This window comes from Colossoma macropomum, unplaced genomic scaffold (genome assembly GCF_904425465.1).
Source record: "Colossoma macropomum unplaced genomic scaffold, Colossoma_macropomum, whole genome shotgun sequence".
Classification (NCBI taxonomy): Eukaryota; Metazoa; Chordata; class Actinopteri; order Characiformes; family Serrasalmidae; genus Colossoma; species Colossoma macropomum.
The window spans coordinates 1,097,979-1,123,815 of NW_023495878.1; the positions used below are offsets into that span (position 1 = coordinate 1,097,979).

Genomic DNA, 25,837 nt, shown 5'->3' on the forward strand with positions numbered 1-25,837 from the left:
AGACGGGACCGGTCAGCAGCGCACCTTTCACAGCACGGACACGCAGCGCACCTCAACTTTTGGCGCTGGATTAGATGGTTGAGCGCGAGACTTTAGAGGCGCCTGCTGCTGAACATGCTACCCTGCACGAGGATTATCGATCACTTCCAGCTGCGCCGTCATCACTCTGAATCAAAACAACTGGGCTGACTGCGCGCTTGGTTTGAGCAGTGTCGGACTTTGGGGGGCAGGAAAGTTTGGCGGGGGTCACCTGTTGCTGAGTTTTAACGTGCTCGAGTGGAACGTCAACTTGGCACGCGCGCCCCGGCACCGTCCACTCGTGTCCAGTTGAAATGTGGCACGCGGCCGCGGAGCGTCGGTCGGTGCGCGCGCCATGGCCCGGGAGGACTCGGTGAAGTGCCTGCGCTGCTTGCTCTACGCTCTCAACTTACTCTTCTGGGTAAGAACACGTTCAAGCAACACTGGTTGAGTTTTTTTCCCGCCCGTTTTCCGGCAGTCCGCGCCTCCTGCGCTGGTAGTGTCCCGCCTCGTGCGCTGATTGGCTAAGAGTGTCGCGCTCCGCGCGCTGGTTGGCTAGCAGCATCTCGCTTCGTGCAACGGATAAAGTAGTGCATATCATTCCCACAGTAATACAATTACGTCATCACACTTATGTCACGGTTAATGTAGTTAGCAATTAATTAATTAGCTCATATAAAGCATTCTTAAGTTGTTATATTTGTGTTGATGTATTTTGTTTATGTGGAAATTATTAATGTTGCTTGTGAGTTTGAACTACTAGCCAATCCTAGCGCAGGGCGCCAGATACAACTAGCCAGTCCCATAGCAGGTGGGCGGGCGTTGCCGGAATACGGGTGGGAAAACGTCCAAGCCCAGCAGCAGGTGGCCGGGTGCGCGCTCACGTTACAGAGGGTTCAGCTTTGCCCAACTCAACACTGCACACACAGAATGAGGGGCCCATTTATCCCCCCACCACCTCCCCCAACTCACACACACCCCTTATCTGTATGTAGGCAGCTTGAAGCTCAACCAGCCAGTCTCACATTCTGCAGCACACTATTTTTAGGGAATTAGATGTGATGATGGGTGCAGGGTGTCACTTTCAGGACCAAGAATGCCAACGGGTGCCCGAACTACTACTCATATCTCAATGTGTCAGTCGTTTCCACTAGACGCAAATAGGCTCCCAAGGCAACTGCATGTACAAACAGTGTTGAGGGGGGCTCTGCGGATTGTCGGGGATTCATGGGATACATAACTGTACGTGTGTGGTCATGCACTAAAGCTGCTTTCTCTCTGTTTCTCCTCAGCTCATGGCTCTGTGTGTGTTGGGAGTGGCTGCGTGGCTTAGGGATTACCTGAACAATGTACTCACCTTAACCGCTGACACCAGGTGAGGGCCTCCGAGAGGGGCAGGTGTGAAGCGCCCTGTCTGCTTGAATCAGTCAAGCATTCCAAATCCAACTATCAAGTCACACTTCAGCCAGTAAACATCATTTCTGTTTAAGCCCAGCTGCGTTGATGGATCATCAGTCTTTTAGCAGCATTTAAGTGAAAAATTAAATGCAGTTTTTCTTTTTAACGAAATGGTGTCATCTTAAGTTTTGCATTATGGCTACAAGGATAATAGGGTGGCTGGTAGCCTAATGGTAGGTGAAGTAAGCTGTAAGCTCGAGGGTTTTGGGTTCAAATCCTAGGGCTGAAAGAATACATCTCGTTATGCCATTGGGCAAGGCACTTAAGTTCCTCTCTGCTACCCCAAGCTGCACTGCTTTACTGGCTCAGTGCTGCTCCCAAAATGGGCATTTGTAAGCAACCGAAAGTTTTCCTTTTTGCATCCATAAAGTATATAGCATAATGAAAGCTTATGAAAAACAATTAGCATCGTTCAATAGTGCTATTTTAGTGATGCGACTGTTTTTATCATTTTTATATGTAACAGTATGTTACATTTTAAACTTAACGATGTTTAATACATTGTCTGACACCAAATAAGCAAGTCTGTTTGAGACATGCTAATTGGTAGGGTATAAGCATGTTTACTTGTTAGTTACATTATACAGTCAAAAGTATTTGGTCACCTGTCCAGTACACCTATAATAGCTTGGTGGACATACCATTGCAAAACCATACACATATGGAGGTGACCACTACTTTTGAGGCTGTAACAGCCTCCACTCTTCTGGAAAGGCTTTCCACAAGATTTTGGAGTGTGTCTGTGGGAAATTGTGCTCATTCAGTCAAAAGAGAATTTATGAGGTCAGGCACTGATGTTGGACGAGAGTTGTAAGCATCTAATTATCTAAAGTCTAAAATGCCTTTATATGCTGTAGCATTAACATTACCCTTCACTGGAACTAAGGGGCCCAGCCCAAACCCTGAAAAACAGCCCCAGACCATTATCCCTCCTCCACCAAACCCATTATCTATCAGGCTACCAGATAGTGAAGCGTGATTCATCACTCCAGAGAACACTTTTCCAGTGCTCCAGAGTCCAGGGGCAGTGTGCTTTACACCACTTTTGGCAAAGTGGCTTCCTGTGACAGAGCTACGTTTAAAGTCACTGGGCTCTTCAGTATAACCCGGTCAACTGTCAGTGTTTGTCTATGGTGATTGCATGGCTATTTTACACACCTGTTAGCGATTGGTGTGACTGAAACACCAATAATTAGGAGGCGTGTCCACATACCTTTGGTCATACACTCTCAGAAAAAAAGGTCGGAAACCATCACTGGGGTAGTACCCCTCTTGTCACGGAGGTGGGACCCTTAACGGTACATCCCAGTACGTTTAGTCAGGGAACATAACTGTACCATAATCCATTGTATTGATATTTTCTAAGTTGTACTGGCTCCACACACCCCGTCTCGCCCCCAGGCTTTTTATTTTATTGCTCTGTTTAAAACATTAGGTTATGAAAAGGTACAAATATGAACTTTTCCACTGGAAAAAAAACTTATTTAAGGTACACAATTAGGTCTTAAAACCACTGTTTCGCCTTTAAGGGGACCTTTACATTGCTTGTACCTTGATGAATGAATTGGCTTTTAGCAGTTCAAAGAAACACACTTCAATCTGACAGCAAGATGTTCAAGATGATTGACTACATTTCATCGTAAGGAGTTAATTTGGTTTTACACCAAACTATTGCTTTAATGAGGAACACTTACTGAATTACTCTGCTGATCTGAGATCAGGTTCTGCCTTTTGCAGCCTTATAAATGCAAGTGCAGATAGAGGAGAACCTGCATGCATATGTATGAGCGGAACAGTGAGAGTCATTGATGCTACAGACCCTGAACGAACACCTCAGGTGGGGTTAGAATGAGTAACATCTCTAATTGAGAAGATTGGTGCTTCTTCAGGTGTAATTCAGTACTGTAAGGTACTATTTAATCAGTGCAGAATCTCACTGAGCTTGGCCAGGCCTGTGTCTGCAAATAAACCGAGAGGGGAATGCATGGAGACGTGATTGCATATAGCGAAATGAGCCTTCCAAAGCTGCCTCTTCCTGACTCGCTGACTCAGTTCCATTCTGCAGCAATAAAAATCTCATCTGCACTGAATGAATACCACATAATGATATAACAGCTGAGTGCAGGATTTCAGCTTCATACCAGTGTATGTATCCGGTCTCTGCATGTGTGTGTGTGTGGGTGCATGTTTTCGAGGGCCATTAGGAACCTCTCTCTGGAGAGAGAAGACATCCCACAGTGCAAAAAAAAAAAGAGGAAGTGAAAAATGAGGGGGTTTTGTGGAAGAGTGAGTGCTGTGTGTGGGTGGGTGAGGGGAGGGAGAGGGGGGAGAAGGGAGGAGAGGGGTCGTGAGTGGTTCACACCTATCCTTCAGCAAACTGACCCATGATTAGCTGCGATATACAAACATAACATTCCCACACCTTCCCCTGGTGAATACAGTAATGTGTCATTGAGACGTGAGAAAGAGGGCAAGAGAGGTAGACAGAGAGAGGGAGCGAGTGAGAGAGAGAGTGAGAAAGTGTCAGGAGGCTTGCATTCCTACTGAGTGCAATCACTATTTACTTGCAACTGGTGGATTAATAAAAATGCCGTTCGGGGAGAGAAGAGGATGGAGAAGGAGTGAGGGGGAGGTTGGGGGTGGGGGGCAAGCAGGATGGATTGATAAATAAACAAAAAGGCTGCCAAGGAATGACTCCCCTGTTCCTCTCTCTTTCCTTCTCTCTCTCTCTCTCTCTCTCTCTCTCTCTCTCTCTCTCTCTTTCTCTCTCTCTCTCTCTCTCTCTCCCTCTCTCTCTCTGTCTCAGGCTGGAAGAGGCAGCGATCCTCACGTACTCCCCTGTTGTCCACCCTGTTGTCATCGCAGTGTGCTGTTTTCTAATCATCGTGGCCATGGTGGGCTACTGCGGCACACTGAAATGCAATCTGCTCCTCCTGTCCTGGGTACGTCCCCCCACGGGTTTGTATTTGTCTGCGTGTCATAAAAAAGAAACAGACGAAAAGACAACACTAAAGTTGTCTCAAGCTTAAATGGTTATTCACATGTAATAATTCTTTTAATGTTAAACTACAAGCTTATTATTCAATTATTGTAAGAGTGATATTGCACTGTAGTTTTGATGCTTATTCTATATTGTTATAGTTCATAATGCTGGTGATTCTGAGTGATGGGACAAATATTGATAGGTTTCCTCCTACAAGAATGGATTAACTCATGACTTAAACCTTGTGTGGTGTTGATGTTTTTGTTACTCAGTGGTCTGGTGGACTCACCACATTATTGTATTTTTTTATCAACGCAGCCATAACAATTTATGTAAAAAATACCAGATGTTTAAAATATCACAAGTGGCCAGCGTAGGGTTCTCCTTTAGCAGCTGTAGCCAGTCAGCAGCCTGTCCATGTTGTCCACCCTCACACACACACACACACACATACAAACACATACACACATAAACACACTAACAGCAGGCCATGTAGGAGGAGAACAGAGTGAAGGACACAGCACCTCCACGCTTTTATTCCCTGTGGGTTCAGCCCAACACCACATGTGTAATATAAATGTGTGGGGGGTGAACAGTGTGAAGGCACTGAAAATGTGTTATTTTCTATGTTCTTCACAGAAAATGAGCAAAGGCTAAGGAATCTAAGGTTGAAATAATAATAAATTGCATCATTTTTTCTTTTGGTAAACAGTGAAAATGGGTCCCACAGACCTGAACACCATACAGGTTAATGTTGAGTTCCTACTATACATAATTTGGTAGGTACTATGAAAGTAATATGTAAGTAAAAAATATGTAAAAAATAGGAATTGAATAGGGGCAAACATGCTCCCACTCATTTTTTGCTCATTTTTATATAAGCATTATATAGCATCCCCTAGATTTATATAAATTGTTTTTGTTAATGTGCCTTTAAGACTGATATACAGTCGCATGCAAAAGTTTGAACATCCCCTGCCAAATTATGTTTTTTTGCTGAAAATAAGTTAGCACATCCTCTACCAGGAACAACTGTTAAAATGGTTTTTCTTTTCCATTCATTTGCTGAGTTTAACATGCTGGAAATGCAAAACATAAAATATAAAATATGCAGTAACTTTTGCACAGGCCACATTTTGTGTTATTTTATGTTTTATTTCTTTCCAATATGTTAAATTCAGCAAATAAACAGTGATTACGCATTAAAATGTGCAGAAGTGTGTTCTGTGTAGACAATGTGTAATTAATTTCACTTAGAGAATTAAAAAACATAATTTGCAAACAACAATGTGTAACTGAGCTCAGTTCTGATTGGATCAGTTCTAATTGGCTCAGCCCTGTGTATTGTGCATCATTCAAAAAGCAGCCAACAGCTAAAACTTTATAACCTCAGCATGAATTGGTGGGGTTTTACTGCTCTAGGCTGAATAAGCAGACAGATGCTGATTAGGCTTACTGCATAGCAGCCAGGTGCTTTGGGTGTGCGTATTATACTTCATCATCTCTTTTACGTGAACGCATATGCGCCCACCAGCCCAGTGTGAGCCGCAGTCTGAATGCTACTATGGCCTGTATGAAGAACCACAACACAAATTTTTCTCCCACATCCACGTTCTTACTTCTGACACTAGGGAGTGATACAGGTTGCCGTGGTTTCCAGTGGTCTGAACTGTAAATTTTTGTATCAGGCTGGTCCTCCTCGCTCTGTTGCTGTTGATCTATGGAAATAGGGCGTGTAGAGTGCGTTATGTGCTAGTAGAGACCTCTTTGTTAGCTCGTAGCGGGTCACTCCTGCTGATTAGAAGGGCTGTAAAACATTCGACTCGTGAAGAAGAGGAAGAGTTACGGCCCCCCAACAGCAATAAACACACAGAGGGGGTGGGCACTATAGCCACGGGACTCCACATCAATCAAAGTGATGGACAGGCCACGTAGGGTTGCGCCCACAAATCTATTGTGAGAGTCATGTTGTGTGTTTTTGTGCGTGTCTTGGCGGATGTGATTAGCATTTTGAGGCTTGTTGGCATGTTGAGTTATGGTACTGCAGGAGGGTTGTGGGATGTTGGTGAGAGAGAGAGAGAGAGCGAGAGAGAGATTGAAGTCAATAAAGCAAGACATCCATTCACTAGGCCAGTGGCCTGCACTATATTTCTGCTATTGGCACAACCTCAATGTGTCCTTATGTGGTGGACAAAATACTTTTTTATTAATTGACAAAATACTTTCTTTCATAATTCCTAATTTTCTGATGCTACATTGCTACTCTTTACAAGCTCATCGGACAAAAGATTTGTCACTTGTGACTTAAGCATACCTAATAGCATGTAATACCTTCAGGAGCACGAATGACAGCTGCAATATGATTTGGCCCGGACTGGACAAGTTTCTGGATTTAGGAGACATCAATGTTCAGCCACTCTTGCATCAATTCTGCCAGATTTCGTGGATGCCTTCCCTGGTATCTTACACGTTGTTCCAGGTCGTCCCACAGATTTTCAAGAGGATTCAAATCTGGGGGTTTTGCAGGCCAGTCCAGATGTGTGAATGCTCCTGAATCTTCATCATGCCAATCAGTCACATTTGCAGCCCTGTGAATGCAAGAATTCATCTTGGAATACAGTGATAGGAATGTTTTCCTCAGTAAGATGATGACCAAAAGGCAAAACCTGGTTGTCCAGCAGCTCAAAGTAGACACTGTTGTGCAAATTTTCTTGTCACCTCAATCAAAGGACCCATTTCCACATAATTAAAACATCATAGAGCTCCTCCAGCTTGAACCACACCTTGCACATGCTTCCTGAGGTCTACGATGAACACGATGCCCAGCATCATTCACATACAGGCAGAAACGAGATTCATCTGACCAGATAACACGTTTCCAGTCAGCTATCAAGAACGTCCATTTGCCTGTTCATTCATTTAGCTGGCCACACCAGCATTCCCTGGACACACATCCACAGCAATAAAGTAAATAAGAATCTTAGCTTTAAAAACCTGATAATGTTTTTAGTGAGTGGATACAGCAAGGATATCCTACAACACCACATGTCTATGTAGAGCAGATCAGTAGTATAGCAGGCTGAAAATGTGAGACTGAGGGCTGTCAATCATGCATGCCTATTAGAATATTAGGACCACACCCAGTCAGTTCTGGTCTGATCAGTGTTTCTAAGTTATGTTTTAACATATTTCTATTTCTATATTTCCATTCAAACATTGCTAGATATGGTCTTGCGGGACCCCTGAGCACAAGCAGGTTTTAATAAATTAATCAATAAAGATCTGAAAAGTGAGATTAAGCAATAGTTTACATCCCTGTTTATGTGCACTTTGAGCAATGCAATTCTAAATCTATATAAACTTAGCTTTCAGAGATATCTAGATATTAGAACCCTCCTGGCTGGTAGATCTCCAGGACCATGATTGAGCACCTCTGGTCTAATACATCTCATTTCAACAAGGTTCAGAGGTCTGAGAACAGATTTTGTTTAATTCATTTTGCCATATGTACATTTTGAAGGGCTATTTGTTCATCTAATATTAATATCTGCAGTGGATTTTGCCAAGTATTTAAGCCCCCCTTGGGTCTGATTGTCTGAAGCCCCCTGAGGCCTCTGGCAGCCAGAGGCTCCTGGCCACTGGACCCACTTGCCAAATCAGTAAAGCGGTATGTAACCTTGTCATAACAGAGATTTCTGTTTCTGTACTTTTATTAATTTTATTTTTAGAGAATATTTGTCATTACAAATTCATTTTTGACCATGTTCCAGAAGTGCACTGAGCAGATGCTCTTAAAAATAAAGGTGCCAAAAAGCCTCTTTGTGCCATGCTATAGAAGAACCACTTAAGAACCACTTGTGGTTCCCTAAATAAATTTTTAGTGGATGGTTCTTTAAAGGACTGTTATTGGAAATGAGGTATGTGAGTGTGAAGAAGTATTTTAAAGTCAAAAGAGTCTCCAAATATTGTAAAAGTGCTATAAAAAGGCTTAGATGGGTGTGGGAACTCTGTCAAAATGAAATGATGAATGGACCAATAATCTTACATTACATTCTCCTCTAAAGTTACTTTTTTGGAGATTTGAGGTTTTGTTCTGACAGCAATGATATCCTTCCCAGCATCATTGCTACATTTTGTTTTGGTCAGCCACAGCTCTGTCCACATAAGCTGCAAGCTGCAGTGTGGAGAGGATAGTGTGTGTAGGCCTCGTCTCCCAGGTGTTCTGGAGGGGAGGGTGGGGTTTCTGTCTGCTGACCCAGACCAGGGTCCTATTTTCTGGGACGCCTTCTTCCATCCCCCCTTCCTTCCCTTTCTGGGTCTCTCTATTCATCTGTGCGGTGTCTCTCTCTCTCTCCTCGCTGTTTATCTGGCTTTGAGTTACTGAGAGGCTACAGTATTATCTCGCACTCACACAATAGGTAAGGCAATCCAGCCTCAGAGCAGGACGACCCGGAGAACAGGGGCTGCTTCATTTACCCTGCAGCTCAGTTCACCACAGACACACACACACACACACACACACACACACACACATTAGGGCTGCAATGATTAGATGACAAAGTCATAAAAGATTGTTGATGTGGATTTTTATTGTTGCCATGATCTTTACTTAACAGGCCCATATCCTTCATTATGCGTAGTGTTTTTCCCTGAGGTCCATTTATGATGTTAGTATTGTTTATTTGCCAAAAACAGTCATAATTCATTTAAACAGGCCGTTCTCTTGCTGTGCCTCTGAGGATGATATATGTAAATGAGCCCTGTTCTGATTGGCTGCCTTGTATTGTGCCTCATTTAAAAAGCAGTCCTTATCACTTCATTGTGAGTGGGTGGGGCTAATCTGCTGTAGGCTGAATAGGCAGATCTACGTATGTAAATGTGGCATCACAAAAGTAACGAATTCAAAACGAGCTGTTTTTGTCCACACAGTTCACTCTACTTAATGTTAGCAAACTACAGTTATTATTGTTCTGTGCAATCAAAGTAATGATATAATGGAAAATGATATGTGTTTCTTATTCATGTGGTTTCTTGATCAAAAAGATATTTTGTGGAACAAACTAAAATGTATGAATCTAAGAATTTTTGGCTTTTGTGGATCGTGTTATTTACTTGTCACATAAATGCAACAAGAGCTCTGAGTAATCATGTGATTAGTGGAGAAGAGCAGATTAAACAGCAGAAATAGCCACGTTTTTGTGTCTGCCTTAAAGGGTTAATGTGGCAAGAAAGATGGTCACGTGACTGAAACAGATGAACGGTTGCAGCAGAGAGAGATCAGACTAAAAGTTTTTGCATGTGACTCCTGCTATTGTGTTTTTCTTATTTGACCTCTAGAGGTGAGGTTCAGCTAAAATGAACATATGCTAAAGCTGACTAAGCTGGCTTTGTCTATGATTGTATGTAATTCATAAAGGTGACGTTAGTTGCAGTGTAAAATGAAATTCCTATTTCTATGGACTATGGATACTCTAAAAGAGCAAATCCATCAACACAAGCTTCTTTTCCAGTTGCCTTTACTATTATTCCATTTGCAGTCATACTTGCTGGGCCCACTGTAGCCCCTAAGGGCCACTGGGTTAACATGGTCATTAAACAAGATGGGCACCAAATAGACATGCTGTTTTAACATTTAATGTCAAGAAATCAGTTTTTCAACTCCATAGTTTTAATTACATGTCACGCTTACCAAAACAGGTATTTCAGGTTAAATCAGCTGCCACAGCAACCCAGCCATGAAGTGTCAGACCACGTAAAGTTACAGAGCGGGTCACCGAGTGCTGAGGAGCAGAGTGCATAAAAGTCACCAACGCTCTGCTGACTCAATAACTGCAGTTCAAACCTCCTCTGGCATTAACATCAACACAAAAACTGTGTGCTGTGAGCTTGATGGCATGGGTTTCCATGGCCCAGGAACTGGGTGCAAGCCTTTTACCAAGCACAAAGCACAATGCCAAGTGTTGGATGGAGTGGTGTAAAGCACACTGCCACTGAACCCTGGAGCAGTGGAAACGTATTCTGTTGAGTGAAGAATCAGGCTTCTTTATCTGGCAGTCCGATGGATCAGTCTGGGTTTGGCGAATGCCAGGAGAACATTACCTGCCTGACTGCATTGTGCCAGCTGTAAAGTTTGGTGGAGGAGGGATAATGATATGGGATTGTTTTTCAGGGGTTGACCTAGACCCCTTAGTTCCAGTGAAAGGAAATCCATATATGTCACTACTGAAACACAAAGAGATTTAGTCTATAGGCGGAGCCTAATTTCAGCCACGGCCCTGCATTTTAGAGCAGGAAGTGAGACTGCATCCCTGACCCTTGTGGCCACATGGTGAGCATTTAGATCCCATTGTTTTGAAGTAAATATGTCCCAAAGTCTGAAAGTCAGTGCGTAACATTAGGAATTGTCTGCAACTAAGTAAACCTTTTTGTGTTTTAATAAAAATATTATGATTCTATGAGTGTACAACTGTTCAATGCTATGTTTGCTAGCCATGTACTCAAAAACGCTCAAAATTAGCTAAAATTATCACTACCGATGCAGTCGCTACGGAAACATTTGGCAATGTGGAGGTGTTGGAGGTGTTACTATTGCATTAGCAGTAACAAAATGGAATGTTTAATTATTTATTTTAATAAAATAAACATAATTAAGGTCTAGGGTCATTCAAAGCAAAAGGATTTTAATCTAAATCCAAGTCAGTTGAAAATAGGTTGTGAACGCTGACTTTCAGCTAGTTCAGTAGAATGATCTGTATACTAGGTTAATGATGAGCTTTAAAGTAATATATTAAAGCCTGAAAACATTGACTATCAGATATTTGTCTATACGTGGCATCAAATGTTGTGGCACTCTTTTCATGGAATAACCTCTTTGCCTACAGATGTGAGAGAGCGAGAGAGAGAGAAAGAGAGAGATGCTCTGCAGGTTAAAAGTTCACCTCTGCCAGATTTAGAGTGAGATGTTTAGAGGGAGGGGGGTGTAGAGTATAAGCATAGCAGCTTTTCATGGCCAGCATTCGTTGGATGTGTGAATGTATGCATGTTTAGTCGGTGTTAGTGCGCGTGTGTACGTGTCTGGCGAACGGCAAATGGATTGTAATGCAGGAACGGCCATCTGTTTAACACAAATATTTAGAGTTTCCAAATAAACAACCTGTCAGCCAGGCCTGCAGCACTAACGCACTACCAAACACTGAGCCTGACACCAACATTCATCTCAATAAGCCCTCGCAATGTGTCCCTGTGACACCAAGTAGATGCGTGTATATTAGGACGAGACTTTAGAGGGAAAGACTATATGAGCGTGATGGAAAGTGTTAATTTGGATCTGTGTGTGTGGAGACTCCATCCGTTTTTGAAAGCTGCGGTCTGTCTTCACTATACTGACCCTTCACTCATGATAACAGTCGCTGACAAACAAATGAGCTGGGAGACTAGTCGGGGACCTGTCTTTCTTTGTTTTTCCCTCATTTGCTGTCTTTTAACATCCATGTTCCAAACACTACTCAAACACATCATTTAAAACTTTGCAATCACGGTTCACATGTTTGTAATCAGTGTTTTGAGTGAGATATTATTACAAATTTTTCACAGATAATTATATAAAATGATTCTAATATGTTAATCCTAAGAAACTTTCACATGTTTTACATATTTTGTAGAAAGCTGTAAAAAAAAAAGAAAAAGCTGTACAATGTCAAAAAGTAAGTTATAACAGTGGGGGACACTCAGGGTCTTCTAGGCCTTAAGACAGGGGTGTACATCTTATCCACAAAGGGCCGGCATGGCTGCAGGCTTTTATTCCAACAAAGCAGGAGCTCACCTGATCACATCTAAAGACAAGCTGATTTAACAAGTAGTATTAGGTTTGTTTCTGTTTGTTTGGAATGACAACCTGCAGCCACAGTGGCCCTTTTTAAGATTAAGAGAAGGCCATTAAGCGCTAAGAGAAGGCTTAATGACTGATGTGAAATAGTATGTGTCATTATATGTGTCATTTCGGTGACACTTTATTTTAAGGTCTGCTTCTTAATGGTTAATTAACTATTACCAAGCAATTAACAATGACATAGTAAATGGAAACATACATGTTGTAAGCAAGCTTTACAATGTGTTATAAATGTAGTTATATGATCTGTTATTAAGGTTTTGTAAAGGTGTTATTAAGGTCTTGTAAAGTGGTTATTAAATATTTGTTGGCTAATGAGTTAAATGTTAATTAATTGTGATCTTTCATTTGCATGCATACTTTAAATGTCTTCATGTCACATGTTTATCATGAAATATATACAGGTAATAACTGTTTGAATACACAATTGCCAAATATATCGCAGTATGTGCTAGTAAATAAAGTGTTACCATCATTTCAAGTTTTGGTTGGAAACAAAGGGGTTAAATTCCTGAAAGTCATCCCTGAAAATGTTGATCCTTTCATAATTTTTCTCCATGGTATCTAGGTAGATACAACCAAGCTTTCCCATTGTTTAGGATTTCAGGTGCTGAACTGAAGGCCTAATGTGTCAGATTAACCACCAATATAATTAGGAATTGGCAGTGAAATCAACCAATCATGTTTAGATTTATAGTGGGTTGTGAGAAAAGGCATCACCCCAGACCTTCTATTATTGTATATGAAATAACAAAAATCTTTAATAAAACAAGTGATTTTGGCCTTTTGAACAGTGGTGTGTGTGTGTGTCTCCGCAGTACTTTGGCAGTCTGCTGGTGATCTTCTGTGTGGAGCTGGCCAGTGGAGTGTGGACGTACGAGGAGGTGAGTAACGCTATGAACAAAATGAACACCGCTGCACTCCTCTCATCTTTCTCTCTCTCACACATAAGCACCGTGGCTGTATCTGTATGAGGGGTTTCTCTGACCTGCTAGGGTTTAGATCAAGTTTCTGAGGCTAATCTTAACTGTTAGAGTTCAAAGGCCTGGCGCAAGCACATTTCCTTTAGTGGCATAGAGTGTGTGTTTGTGCAGGGGGTGGGGGGGGGGTGGTCGGAGGAGGGACATGTTTGTGAGATGTGTGTGTGATGCTAATGTCCTCTTGAAGGGCTGTTAGCAAAGCAGGCTTTGGCTAAGCTTAATCTAAATCTGTATAGCCTTGATCAGTAAGGTGAAAGGTGAAACAGGGTTGCAGGTAGCATCTGCTACAGTCAGAGAGAGCAGAGAGAAGATAACACTGACACACACTAACACAAACACACACACACACATACACACACACACACCCACACAAACAAATTTGTTTTAACACAATGCCAAAGAATGGGGTCATATATGTATCTGTCACTATAGAGTAATAAGAATAGAATAATAGGTCCCATTTGTATTTTATATTTCAAAATGCAGCACATCTCAAAAATGGTAACTTTGCAGCAGAACAAAATAAAAAATGTTTAATTTACATTTTAAGTAATTTTGGAACATTTCAATTGGTTCATTCATCATGGTATTTGAAAACAGTTTAAAGGCATTTTCTAATTCTGTAAAAAACAAAGGAAAAACAGAGATATAAATTTTTGTTCTGACTGCAGCACCTATATGTAACAACAACATGTGCCATATATGTCTCATAATAATATATCCCATGTGTATCATTTACAGTACTGTGCACAAGTCAGAGATCCCCCTTCATTTATTTAATTTCCAGTCAAAATGTCATTAAGCATAAGTTATTCATTGTTAATGATACATTTCTGGGAAGATTAGATTTAAGATAATTCATTTGTACAAGGAAGGGAAATAAGTGAAAAAAAGTTTCCAAAACTGGAGTTCAAAAAATGATTAAAAGAGCCAGAGAAAATGGGACTCAACAACCATACAAGACCTGGTAGACCACCTAAACTACCCCCCTTAGATAAACAGCTTAAAGCTTTCATCTTTGAGAGGAGAGAATCAAGCTGCTTCAGATCTGAAAACATCCACAGGTGTTTCTGTCCATCCTTTCACTGTGAGACAACAACTCAGAGCTATGAGTCTGAAAGGATGTGTAGCTGTTAAGAAGCCCTCACTGAGAAAAGGAGACAGACACATGAGAAGCAGAAAATGCAACCAACTTCTAAGACTGAACTTTGGGAGTGTGAAAAAAATATCCCTGCAGATTTCTTTGTTAAACAGACAGCGAGTCTCCTGAAAAGAATAGAAGCTGTAATAAAGGTGAAGGGTGGACACACTAAATTTGTATATATATATATATTTAGTAGTTAATATGTGTAATTACCAATATGTACCACAATATACAATAACAATATACCCCATAAGTATTATTTATATATAAGTAATACATATAGGGCATATTGCTTTAATAATATGCCCCATATATATTATTTACATGTAATTACCCATATGTAAAAACAATATGTCCTACACTGTTAGAAATAAAGGTTCTGCACAGGTACATTTTTTGTTCATCAAGGTACAAACAATGTTAATGTTCCCACAAAGGTGCAACAGTGGTTTTAAGGTCCCATTATATACATTAAATATGTTTTTTCCAGGTGAAAAGTACAACCCCAATTCCAAAAAAGTTGGGATGCTGTGTAAAATGTAAATAAGTGTAAATAAAAACAGAATGCAATGAGTTACAAATGTCATAGATCCATATTTTATTCACAATACAACATAGAATACATATCAGATGGTGAAAGTGAGACCTTTTACCATTTCATGAAAAACATTAACTCATTTACAACTTGATGGTAGCAACGCATCTCAAAAAAGTTGGGACTGGGCCAACAAAAGGCTGGAAAAGTAAGTGGTACTAATAAAAAAACAGCTGGAGGAGCAAATTGCTACTAATTCACATGACTGAGTATAAAAGGAGCATTTTAGAGAGGCAGAGTCTCTCAGAAGCAAAGATGGGAAGAGGTTCACCAATCTGCAAAAAAACGTACATACAATCATGCATCTAAAAATAGTGGAACAAATTCAAAATTTGTTGAATGAATCAAAATTTTAAATTCTTTTTGGAAATAATGGACACGGTGTCCTCCAGGCTAAAGACCACTCAGCTTGTTATTAGCACACAGCTCAAAAGCCAGCATCCATAATGGTATGGGGGACCACTAGCGCACAAGACATGGGTGTCTTGCACATCTGTGAAGGCACCATTAATGCTGAACCAAATAAAAAGGTTTTGGAAACATGAGCTGCCATCCAGACAACGTCTCTTTTAGGGAAGGCCTTGATTATTTCAGCAAGACAATGCTGAACCACATAATGCATCCATCACAACAACATGGCTTCACAGAAGAAGAGTCTGGGCGCTGAACTGGCCTGCCTGCAGTCCAGACCTTTCACCAATAGAAAACATTTGGCACATCATGAAGCAAAAAATCCAGCAAAGAAGACCCAGAACTGCTGACCAGCTAGAATCCTACATCAGACAAGAATGGGACAACATTCCTCTCCCAAAACTCCAGCTACTGGTCTCCTCACTTCTCAGATGTTTACAGACTGTTGTTAAAAGAAGAGGGGATGCTACACAATGGTAGACATGGCCCTGTCCCAACTTTTTTGAAATGTGTTGCTGCCATCAAGTTGTGAGTTAATATTTTTCATGGAATGGTAAAATGTCTTACTTTCAACATCTGATATGTGTTCTGTGTTCTATTGTGAATAAAATATGGGTCTGTGAGATTTGCAAATCATTGCATTCTGTTTTTATTTACACTTTATTTACATTTTACACAGCGTCCCAACTTTTTGGGAATTGGGGTTGTACATATTTGTACCTTTTCATAACCTAATGTTTTAAAACAGTACAATAAAATAAAAAGCCTGGAGACGAGACGGGGTGTGTGGAGTCAGTACAACGTGAAAATATCATTTCAATGGATTATGGTACAGTAATGTTCCCTGACTAAAGGTACTGAGATGTACCCTTGAGGGTACCACCCCGGTGACAAGAGGGGTACTGCCCCAGTGACAGTTTACTACCTTTTTTTCTGAAAGTGTATATGTATTACAAATGACACCAAAAGGAAATAATTTTGCCATTTCAGTATTAAAAATCTTTTTTTGTAAAAAACGCTTTTCAAATCCTGTTGCAACTAACTATTTTGCTGGTCCTGAAAATGTCCTAAAACAAACACTCACACACACTCCTTCAAGGCACTGTCTTATCAGCAACCGAAAGTCCCTCGAATAGCTTTGATGTGTGCCGTTGCACAGGTGTGACCGAAAGTGACCTACGTGTGTTTGTGTGAGTGTTTGTCTTTGCGCTATCAGCCTACGCCTCTGCACCTGGCCCTGCAACATTATCCCCATTGTCCCATCCGTCCCTCTCTCCTCAACTCCACATCGCTATGTGGCTATCAGTAACTGCAGCTAGTCGCATTTTCCCTGCTTCCGCTATCAGAATCTGCTCCATTCATCGACATGATGGGGTGACACACCTGGCCCCAGGGGCACTGTGGGTCCTCTGCGAGGCAGGTACTTATCTCAAGGGGTGACAAAAGCGAAATAGCAGTGAGGATTGCAGTCCTTCTGAAGGGGACATTAAGCAAGCTGTTTTGAATGAGTCCCTGCCTAAGGCCAGTGCTACCAGTGACGCCTGCTGTTTGGCCCAGCTGTCTGCTAGAATAAGGGAGTGACTGTTAAAATAGCATCCATAAAGTGGTCATGAGAGTCATATCCATCTGCTGATTTTCTACCGCTTTATGTGAATTGACTTGCTAAATCAATTTTATGCAATTTTACCCTCACCCCAAATGCAGCTGAATTAGCATAGTGCAAACAGCACAGCTAAATTATAATATTCTTGCCTCAAGATTAGTTGTAAAGTAATCTCAAACAGCAGTAGCAGTCAAAATGAAGCATGATTTTGTCCATCCTTGGGTCCAGCTTGACACAGTTTGAGGCAAGTATGTGATGATTGAGGTATGAAGTCTCCTTGATGTTAATTTTCATGTTATACAGCTGTGTAATGGCCTGTATTCGTATATATTTGCAGCCTTCAGTGCAGAGGTCTGATATGATCAGTTTGAAGTCGCGTATGCCCAACTACGGCCTACAGCGCTACCAGTGGCTAACCCATGCCTGGAACTCCTTTCAGACTGAGGTGAGAAGGCAATTCAGTTTAAATTTTAGTGAATACTGTTAGTGAACGGTATATTTTGGGAAGTGTATCTTAACTCAGACTTTAGAAAAAGTAGTCAGAGGGGGAGAAAACATTTCTATATGGCAACTTGCTCCTCGTACTGGTGTTTCTATATCTTATTAATTCTTACCACAGCTTGGTTTATGCTTTTCAAATGCCATTCTTAGTTTAATTCATATTCTTACAACTATTTAATGTTTTGTCTGCTCAGGGGTGCAAATTTGATCTAAAAGGGGGGGGGCACAATACTGAGAGGCTATAGCCTACATGCAATAGCAGCACAGAAATGTAAAATGAGGTAAACAGAGTATGCCATATCTGCACTTTATATCTCAACATTAACACACAAAAACAAACAATATTATTAACAGCTATTACATTTTGTCGCTGCCCAAAGGAAAACAAGCATCTCCGAAATGGTAACTTTACAGGAGAGGGCAAAAAAAGTTCTTTACTTTTAACGTAAGTCAGTGTGAAGAGATTTTATTTAAAGTCATTTTGGAACATTTCTATTGGTCCATTCATCATGAAATTTCGACTCAATGTAAAGGACAGCCAAAGTGTTCAAATGATGCATAAAACTAAAAACCGATAAAAATGGAGATGCATGTTTTTCTTTGGACAGCAACGATATGTTGCTGCTATTGTAGATAGATAATAATCACTTAATGTTGATGCAAATAAATGGAAGTGAAGTTAGCTATTAGGCTACCTGCTTCACTAAGCGCTGCTGCAGTGACAGACACTCTATTTGGCACAGCTCAGTGTAGACGCAATGCATTTTCACTTATACAGTCGCATAATGTAATTTTTTCAACAAAAATTTTCAAAAGTCAACAGCCTATATGGATCATTCTACTGAACTGAACTGAAACTGAAACTGAAAACACATTCTGTACATTTAATTGACTTTTGCTTTTGCTTTGAATGACCCTACACCTTAATTATGTTTATTTTATTTAAGGGAAAGATTGAACATTCCATTTTGGAATTCCAAAAATGTAAGCCAGTACAACACTAGCAAACATAGCTTTGAACAGCTGTACACACATAAAATCATAATTTTTAAAATTAAAATGCAAAAAAGTTTTCTTAGTTGCAGAAAATATGTGTTTCAGTAGTGACAATTCCTAATGTTACATGCTGATTTTCAGACTTTTGGACTATAATTGCAGGGGTGTGGCTAAAATAAGGCTCTGCCGGTTGAATACAATCCTAAACATGTAAACGGGCACAGGATTTTTTGTTAAATTCTTTTTTTTTTTTTGTAAAAAAAACTGAATGAATCTAAATTTTTCAACTTCACTTTAAATAAATGAAGTGAAAAGTATATTTTTACTAAAATAGGAAGTACTCTAAAAATGACTGTTTATATATTTAACCTATTACTATCTTAATTACATTACATTTACGGCATTCAGCAGACGCTCTTATCCAGAGTTACTCAAAATTTGATCATGTTACACAGGTAGGTGAAGGTAGTGTTTGGAGTCTTGCCCAAGGACTCTTATTGGTGTAGTGCAGGGTGCTTGCCCAGGTGGGGGATTGAACTACAGCACAGAAGGCAGAGGTGTTACCCACTACACTACACCAACCACCTTAATGCCTTGGGCTTAAATAGATCATAACATAATGCATGTAAATATGTAAGGTCTGAATGCTTATTTTTTTTTTTATAGTTTTACTGTGGAACTGCAGTTTGAACTAATAAAAGTAAAATGGTCCATATGTGGCAAATACAATGGTGAAAATTCTATGCTATAATAGCTAGTGGTGTGCCAAGTTATCTTAGCTGACCAGTAATGTCTAAAGCCAGGGACCTTCTGATTAGCCTATCATGTTTGCGTTTGCATCCCTAAAAACCTCAATTACTTGATAAAACACTGCACCTGATCTATTGTAGTTGCACTACAGTTTTTCATTAGGTTGAATTTCTGAAAATAAAGTCCAACCAAGCAGCAGTTACTCTGAAACAATGACAGGCGTCTTATTTTGGCAGCAGTAGCAGTTAGGAATCCTGACCTGTACCCCTACTCCTCCTTTCAGTTCAAATGCTGTGGGGTGATCTACTTCACTGATTGGCTGGAGATGACCGAGATGGAGTGGCCGCCAGACTCCTGCTGCTCTGATCAGTATCCAGGCTGCGCTCGCCACGCCCACCACCGTGACCTGAGTGACCTCTACCAAGAGGTAATCTTGGTTGGTGGCCAGCACACTTTTAGACGAGTCCTCACCTGAAGCGTGCTGACCTGTGGCCTATAGAGTAATTAGAGAATATTCAATAGCCTGGGGCAGCGAGAGCTCTGTTTTTAGAAGAGCCTCAGATGTTGGTTTATTTGTAACTCTATTGTTGGAGGTAATTGTAATGCAGCACGGCTCTGTGAGGAGAGATAAAGAACACTCTGAAAGGAGGGTCAGATGAGGAGAGGCCGTGAAGAGACTCTCTTAGCTGTGTGTGTAATTAGACAGTGATGTCAGTGTGAGATGATGTGCAGAGTGCTGAGAGGCTAAAGACTTTAAATATGTGTCTAGTGGCCGTTTCACAGCACAGAAAAGCACCTGCGTGTGTTGAAGCATCACCCGCAGACAGACGCTGAGTGAGGGTACTCGCCAACTTGAGGAAAGATACAGACACGCATGCACACTTGCGCACACCCACACATACACACATTCCTTCCCACTGTAATCTCACACAGCTGCACATCTATTCGTTTTGCAGAGACTGAGTCAGATCCCCTCATACATGCAGAACCGATCAAAAGTTTGGACCCACCTTACAGAATGCATGTTTTTCATAACCTTAAAGTCAATGCCTTTGTATACATTTATTTTTAAAAAGTATAAATAAGAAAAATACACTACTGCTAAAAACTTTAGACACACCTCATGAAAGGGTTTTCCTTAATTTTGGCCTATTATTTGACTCAATTTAAAATACTACTCAAGATATCAAAATCAAAAATGTATATCTTACATTTTAAAGTTTAGTTTTTTGCCCGTTTTGTCACATATACTCTTATTTTTCATGAAAAAGGACAATATAAAGACCACAAAACTAACTGGAAAAAAGACATTAACTTACATTAAAAGTTATGTTTTTGTCTTCTCTCGCAAAGTTACTGTTTTGGAGATATATGTTTTTAGGGACAGCAATGCTTTGCTAAGAGCTTGTTGGAAAACTAATTTTAAGTGGGCACTTCAAAAAGGAAATAATTTAAAGTTTTCATTTCTCAGACTCTTTTTGTTATAACATGTTATTCTTACCTTAAAGATTTCTTTTAAATGCATTACATGTTTTGTTATCCCAGCCATGATGGTGTTTTGTGATTCAGTGAATGAGTCCACTGTTTGTTTACTGCTTCCTCTTCAGTCTATACGAAGACTGGTGTAGGTATATACTAACACTGTCCCTCCCTAATAAACATGTTTAAAAGAGCATAAATGGGAAATTTGAAAATATTTGCAGTCATCAGGTTTAACACTTAGCAACACAACACAACTATTTTAACCAACTTTTTGATAAATTTGTAAATACACAAAAAATACACTTTTTTTACATTTTTGCTAATTTTCAAAATATTTTCTTGTAGTTTGCCATTTGGATTCTTACCAAGATGAAGTGAGATTATATGGAGTTAATTTTGTTAAAAGTTTATAATAAAATGTTAAGTGTTAAAGGGTGCAAAATAGGTTGCAAATACAAATATGGGAGTTCAATTAAGCTTAATTTCAAAAAAGGATTACTACTCATTTTCACTCATTTGCCAGTCTTTGCTTTCATTTTGTTGCTGATTTATTTTTTGCTTCTGGAATCTTTCGTTTGCTTCTGACTTTTGGCACATTTTCACAGGGGGCGGGTCTTAAAAGAAGGCGTTCACCTGCACTCTCTATTGGTCAAATGATTTGGAGTAATGGCTTCTGAATATGTAGCCACGTCTACTCTGAGAGCTGTGATCTGCTTTGAACATGGCGGAGCGTGCCGTACTCAGTGTAGAGAGGATTGTCTCTCATGTCATGGTTGGCTGTTACATTCTGAGGGTTATGAGGGATTTATGTCAGTCTTTTCTTGTTTTTACCCACAGAATGCCTCCATGTCAGTCACTGAAACTGGCTTCCTATTTTAGCACACCAGTTTCCAGAATGCTGCTGCTTCAAATCACTGTATTCACATTAATACGGTAAATGTTGGTGTTTATGTTCTTCAGCGTCCAAAATAACAGTTAGATTGTTTGACACAGGAACCTAAACATGCGTTACATTAATAATTTAAAAGGAATATGACACTCATTGTTCATAATGTCAGATATGCCAATACAATGCTGCACTCATAGCAGCACTCAGTACGACACCCTCCACCTTGTTGCTGAGTGACCAACTGTCAGAAGACCTGTCCAAATCATTTGACCAATAGAGAATGTAGGTAAATCCTTTCTTCTAAGACCTGTCCCATGTGAAAACGTGCCAGAGTCAGATGCAAAAGAAAGATTTCAGAAGCAAAAAGTAATCAACAAAATCAGCAAACAGAAAAAATGAAAGAAAAGACGGGTGAAATCAATCAAGTTTGTATCCAAACTTTTGACTGTGTTACATTTATTTGATTCAAATGTGCACATCATTTCCACACGAATCAAATGTATTACATCAACAACATTTTTGCAAAAGTAAGTAAAATGAAAGACAATCTGTGTTTGTGTGATATTCTTTATCCAGGTGGAAATGATGTACATCTTAGAGTCAATGCATCACTCTTTTCAGTGCAGGTCTACCTGTGTAAAAACTGTGTCCGTGTGCTCGGACACGACTGTCACTGCCTCTTGTGCTTGTTCAAGGACAGGACAGTCAAAGAGCTGCTTTGTAAAGTCGGTCAGGAACAGACTTTGTTGCTTTCTCTCTTTCACTCACCGTCTTTCTCATTCGCATTATCTCTACACCCTTTCACTCTGAATGTTCTCTACTGCTCTCTCTCTCTCTCTCTCTGGGCCTTTGTTGGTAGAGTTGTATCAGGCATCTTGCACTGAAGCACAAATCTCTCACTGCCAGGAAATAATGTACCTGCCTTTCCGCATTTCTCTATCTGCATAGGAAATATTGCACACGCACACGCACATACACACACACACACGCACACACACACACACACACACACACACACACACATACACACACAGAGCGGATGAGTGTTACATTGCTCGCATATTACTGAGGCAGCTGCTGTGCTAAGGCCTCAGAAATGTTAGAAATGTTTCTGTACAGAAACCAGCAAAACATACAGCAGAACAAGAGCTTTATCATTTGTATATTCATTTTTATGCTTAATACATTTAATTGTTTATTTCAAGAAAAATTCAATACTTGTTTCGGAGAAAAGAAAATTGGATCTGGCAAAAAAGCACACAATTTTCTTCCTGCCAGTACGTCTTTTGTTTTTTTAGGGGTTAAAGCAGCTTACAAGTAATGGAAACCTGTGCTAAACCATTAGTATCAGGCAAAACAGACAAAGGTACAGACATAACTCAAACTTTAGGATTCCTGCTGCTACTCTTTTTATGAAAGGACAGTCATACAATGGAAGTCCGTTTCTGCCACAGAAAAACAAACATTTAGTAACTATAAAAATTTAAAAAGCCATTTAATAAGACATAAAATGAGAACATTTCCCTGTATCCCACTGGGAACACTTCCTTAGTATCTCATAATTATGACATTTTAATCTCATAATTATGAGTTACTATGTCATAATAATAAGAATAACAAGAATAATGAGTGTTACTCAACTTAGTATCTAATAATAATAACATAGTATCTCATATTACCACTTCCTATTTCATAATTATGAGATACCATGTCATAATTATGACTTAAAATCATATAATTGTGACTTAGTATCTCATAATTATGAGCTAGGAAGTGATAATATGAGATACTATGTCAAAATTATGACTCATGATTTTCATTTATAATCTCATATTTATTAATTTGAATCTCTTAATTATGACATACTATCCCATAATCATGAGACAGTAAGTGATATGAGATACTATGTCATAATTATGACTTAAAATCTTATTATTTTGACGATCATAATTATGACACACTATTTCATAATCATGACATCTTTGCTTGCAATTACTAAACGTTTTTTTTTTTTAAAATAGCATATTAAATGCTAGTTGTAGGCTGGAATGCTCCTTTAACCTCATAAGAAGCTCACTTTGAAAACCAAACATGAACCACTGCTGACATATAATATTGGACTATTTCTTTTGGTCCATTTTTTTCTTTTGCAGTAACTGAGTAACTGAGTCAGTTATTATATGACAATTTACTTATGTGTTTTGTGTACATTTTACAGGGCTGTGGGCCTAAAATCTACAGTTTCATCCGTGGCACGAAGCAGTTGCAGGTCCTGCGTTTCTTGGGTGTGTCTATAGGAGTGGCCCAGATCCTGGCCATGACCCTGACCCTCACTCTGCTCTGGGCGCTCTACTACGACCGCAAACCTCCAGACCCTGCTCCGCCTGACCCCCTCACACACACCCACTCACACTGTCCCACAGAGGATCCCCAGAAGCCGGGCCACGTGCACTCACGCCCTTCCGAAGCCTGGGCCAGCGGCCCTCTTAATGGACACGCCCAGTTTGAAATGGAGCAGCTTTCCTAGCAGCTGCACTACCTACCAGACTCCGCAAGCTGATCTCTTGGAATCTGGCATACAGTAACAGTGCAGCGTCATAGCAACCCTGTACAGCCAGCTGGTTGCCAGGACACCCGTTGTGATCTCAGAACTGTTCAAGGTACTGTAACTCTGTGGAAAAATGACAAAACCTCTGCGTTGCAGTAGAAGAAATATGGAGCTCTCGTTGCAGTGAGAGTTGGAGGTTTTGTTTGTCAGCATGCAGTTTCGGAAGTACCGACAGTGCTGTGGGACATAAACACAGAAATGGAATGTATCTGAGGACGGACTGGATGCATAGTCTTTTGTGCAAAACTCTGAAAAGTGAAGTTGGTTATCAGTACAGCTAACAAGGGGCTAGTGGACGTAAATGCCACTAGATGTTTGGAGGAGGATATATGATGTTTTTCTACATACTTTTTGGACTGAAAGGGCTAAACACATTATACATACACTCACACTTCAACTTGAGTCTTAAAAGTGATTTTAATTGTCTATAGGAAGATCCAGCTGCTCTAAGCTTTACTTTTGAGCTGTATGTCTACATGTCTTAATTCACTAGCACTGTGATGTAAATTATAGAATATTTTTAGTTAAAAAACAAAAGTGTCTTGCTACAAAAGGTTGAACATATTGTGCTTATAAGCCTTGAGATTTACAAAAAAGCTGTACATATACTCATATGGAGCATGTGTGTGAATTACAGTGAACTACATTTGACAGATCTTCTATTTCTCAGTGTGTGTTTTTTACTACTGCTCTAAAAAAGCGGGTCAGAATGTGCTTTAAATGATTTGAATCTGGGAGGTACTTCCAGCCCGAAATTCAGTTTCTTTCTCTCCATGCAGGGGCGTTTGTAGAGGAACATTCTAAAACACTTAGTGCTTATTGTGAAAAAAGCTTAACATGGCTTAACATACTAAAAGAATGATGCAGGAAGACATATCTGCTCATAAATGCCAAAAGAAACTGTAATCCAAAGACAAAGTGATCACTTCTTCATTTAAGAAGCCCATTATATGGAAAAAAGCTTAATGTGGCTTAATGTGACAAAACAACAATCTAGAAACATCAAACCACTCTCACACCTTGCTGGCCATTAACACAGTCTACTGCCAGAAAGATGAACCCGTAATGAAAGAGATTTTTTATATATATTTTATTACATTCAGCCTTTTAAACATTAAGTTGTTTAAAATGGGTTTTAATGGAAATGAAAAAGCTTAATGGGAAACTTAATGCATTGGTTTGACATTATGACATGCCACTGGACAGTGTTTATGACTGGCAAGGTTATATAAAAGATTCTATAAAAAATGTTTCCAGGTTGTTCTACTACATTGGGCTGCATTAAGCTGTTTCCTTATAATGTATTTCTATGGAAAATGCCGAACATAAAATCTTCGTAAATTTTTTATAAATTACAGGTTTGTCCTTTCAAAAGTAGACAGAGTTCATGAACAGTAAGGTAACTCATAACCCTCTTATTTCCTCTTCTGGTCAAATTATAGTTCTAAATCTAATTGCAGCGTGTCTACCAAATGGCTAGTTCTCATAAATTCTAAAATTTCATTCGGATGACTGCATTCCAGGGAGTTAT

At 40.0% G+C, this 25,837-nt stretch overlaps 1 protein-coding gene across 1 annotated transcript; it reads left to right on the forward strand.

Annotated features, from left to right (window-relative positions):
• The first annotated feature begins 373 nt into the window (after positions 1-373).
• On the forward strand, positions 374-25,036 carry tspan12 (tetraspanin 12). The gene is made up of 7 exons (XM_036563838.1): positions 374-439; positions 1,311-1,393; positions 4,283-4,418; positions 13,166-13,231; positions 17,418-17,525; positions 19,611-19,754; positions 23,917-25,036. Exons 1-7 carry the CDS (start codon positions 374-376, stop codon positions 24,223-24,225), a joined length of 912 nt encoding a protein of 303 aa, XP_036419731.1. The 3' UTR covers positions 24,226-25,036.
• Positions 25,037-25,837: the final 801 nt, after the last annotated feature.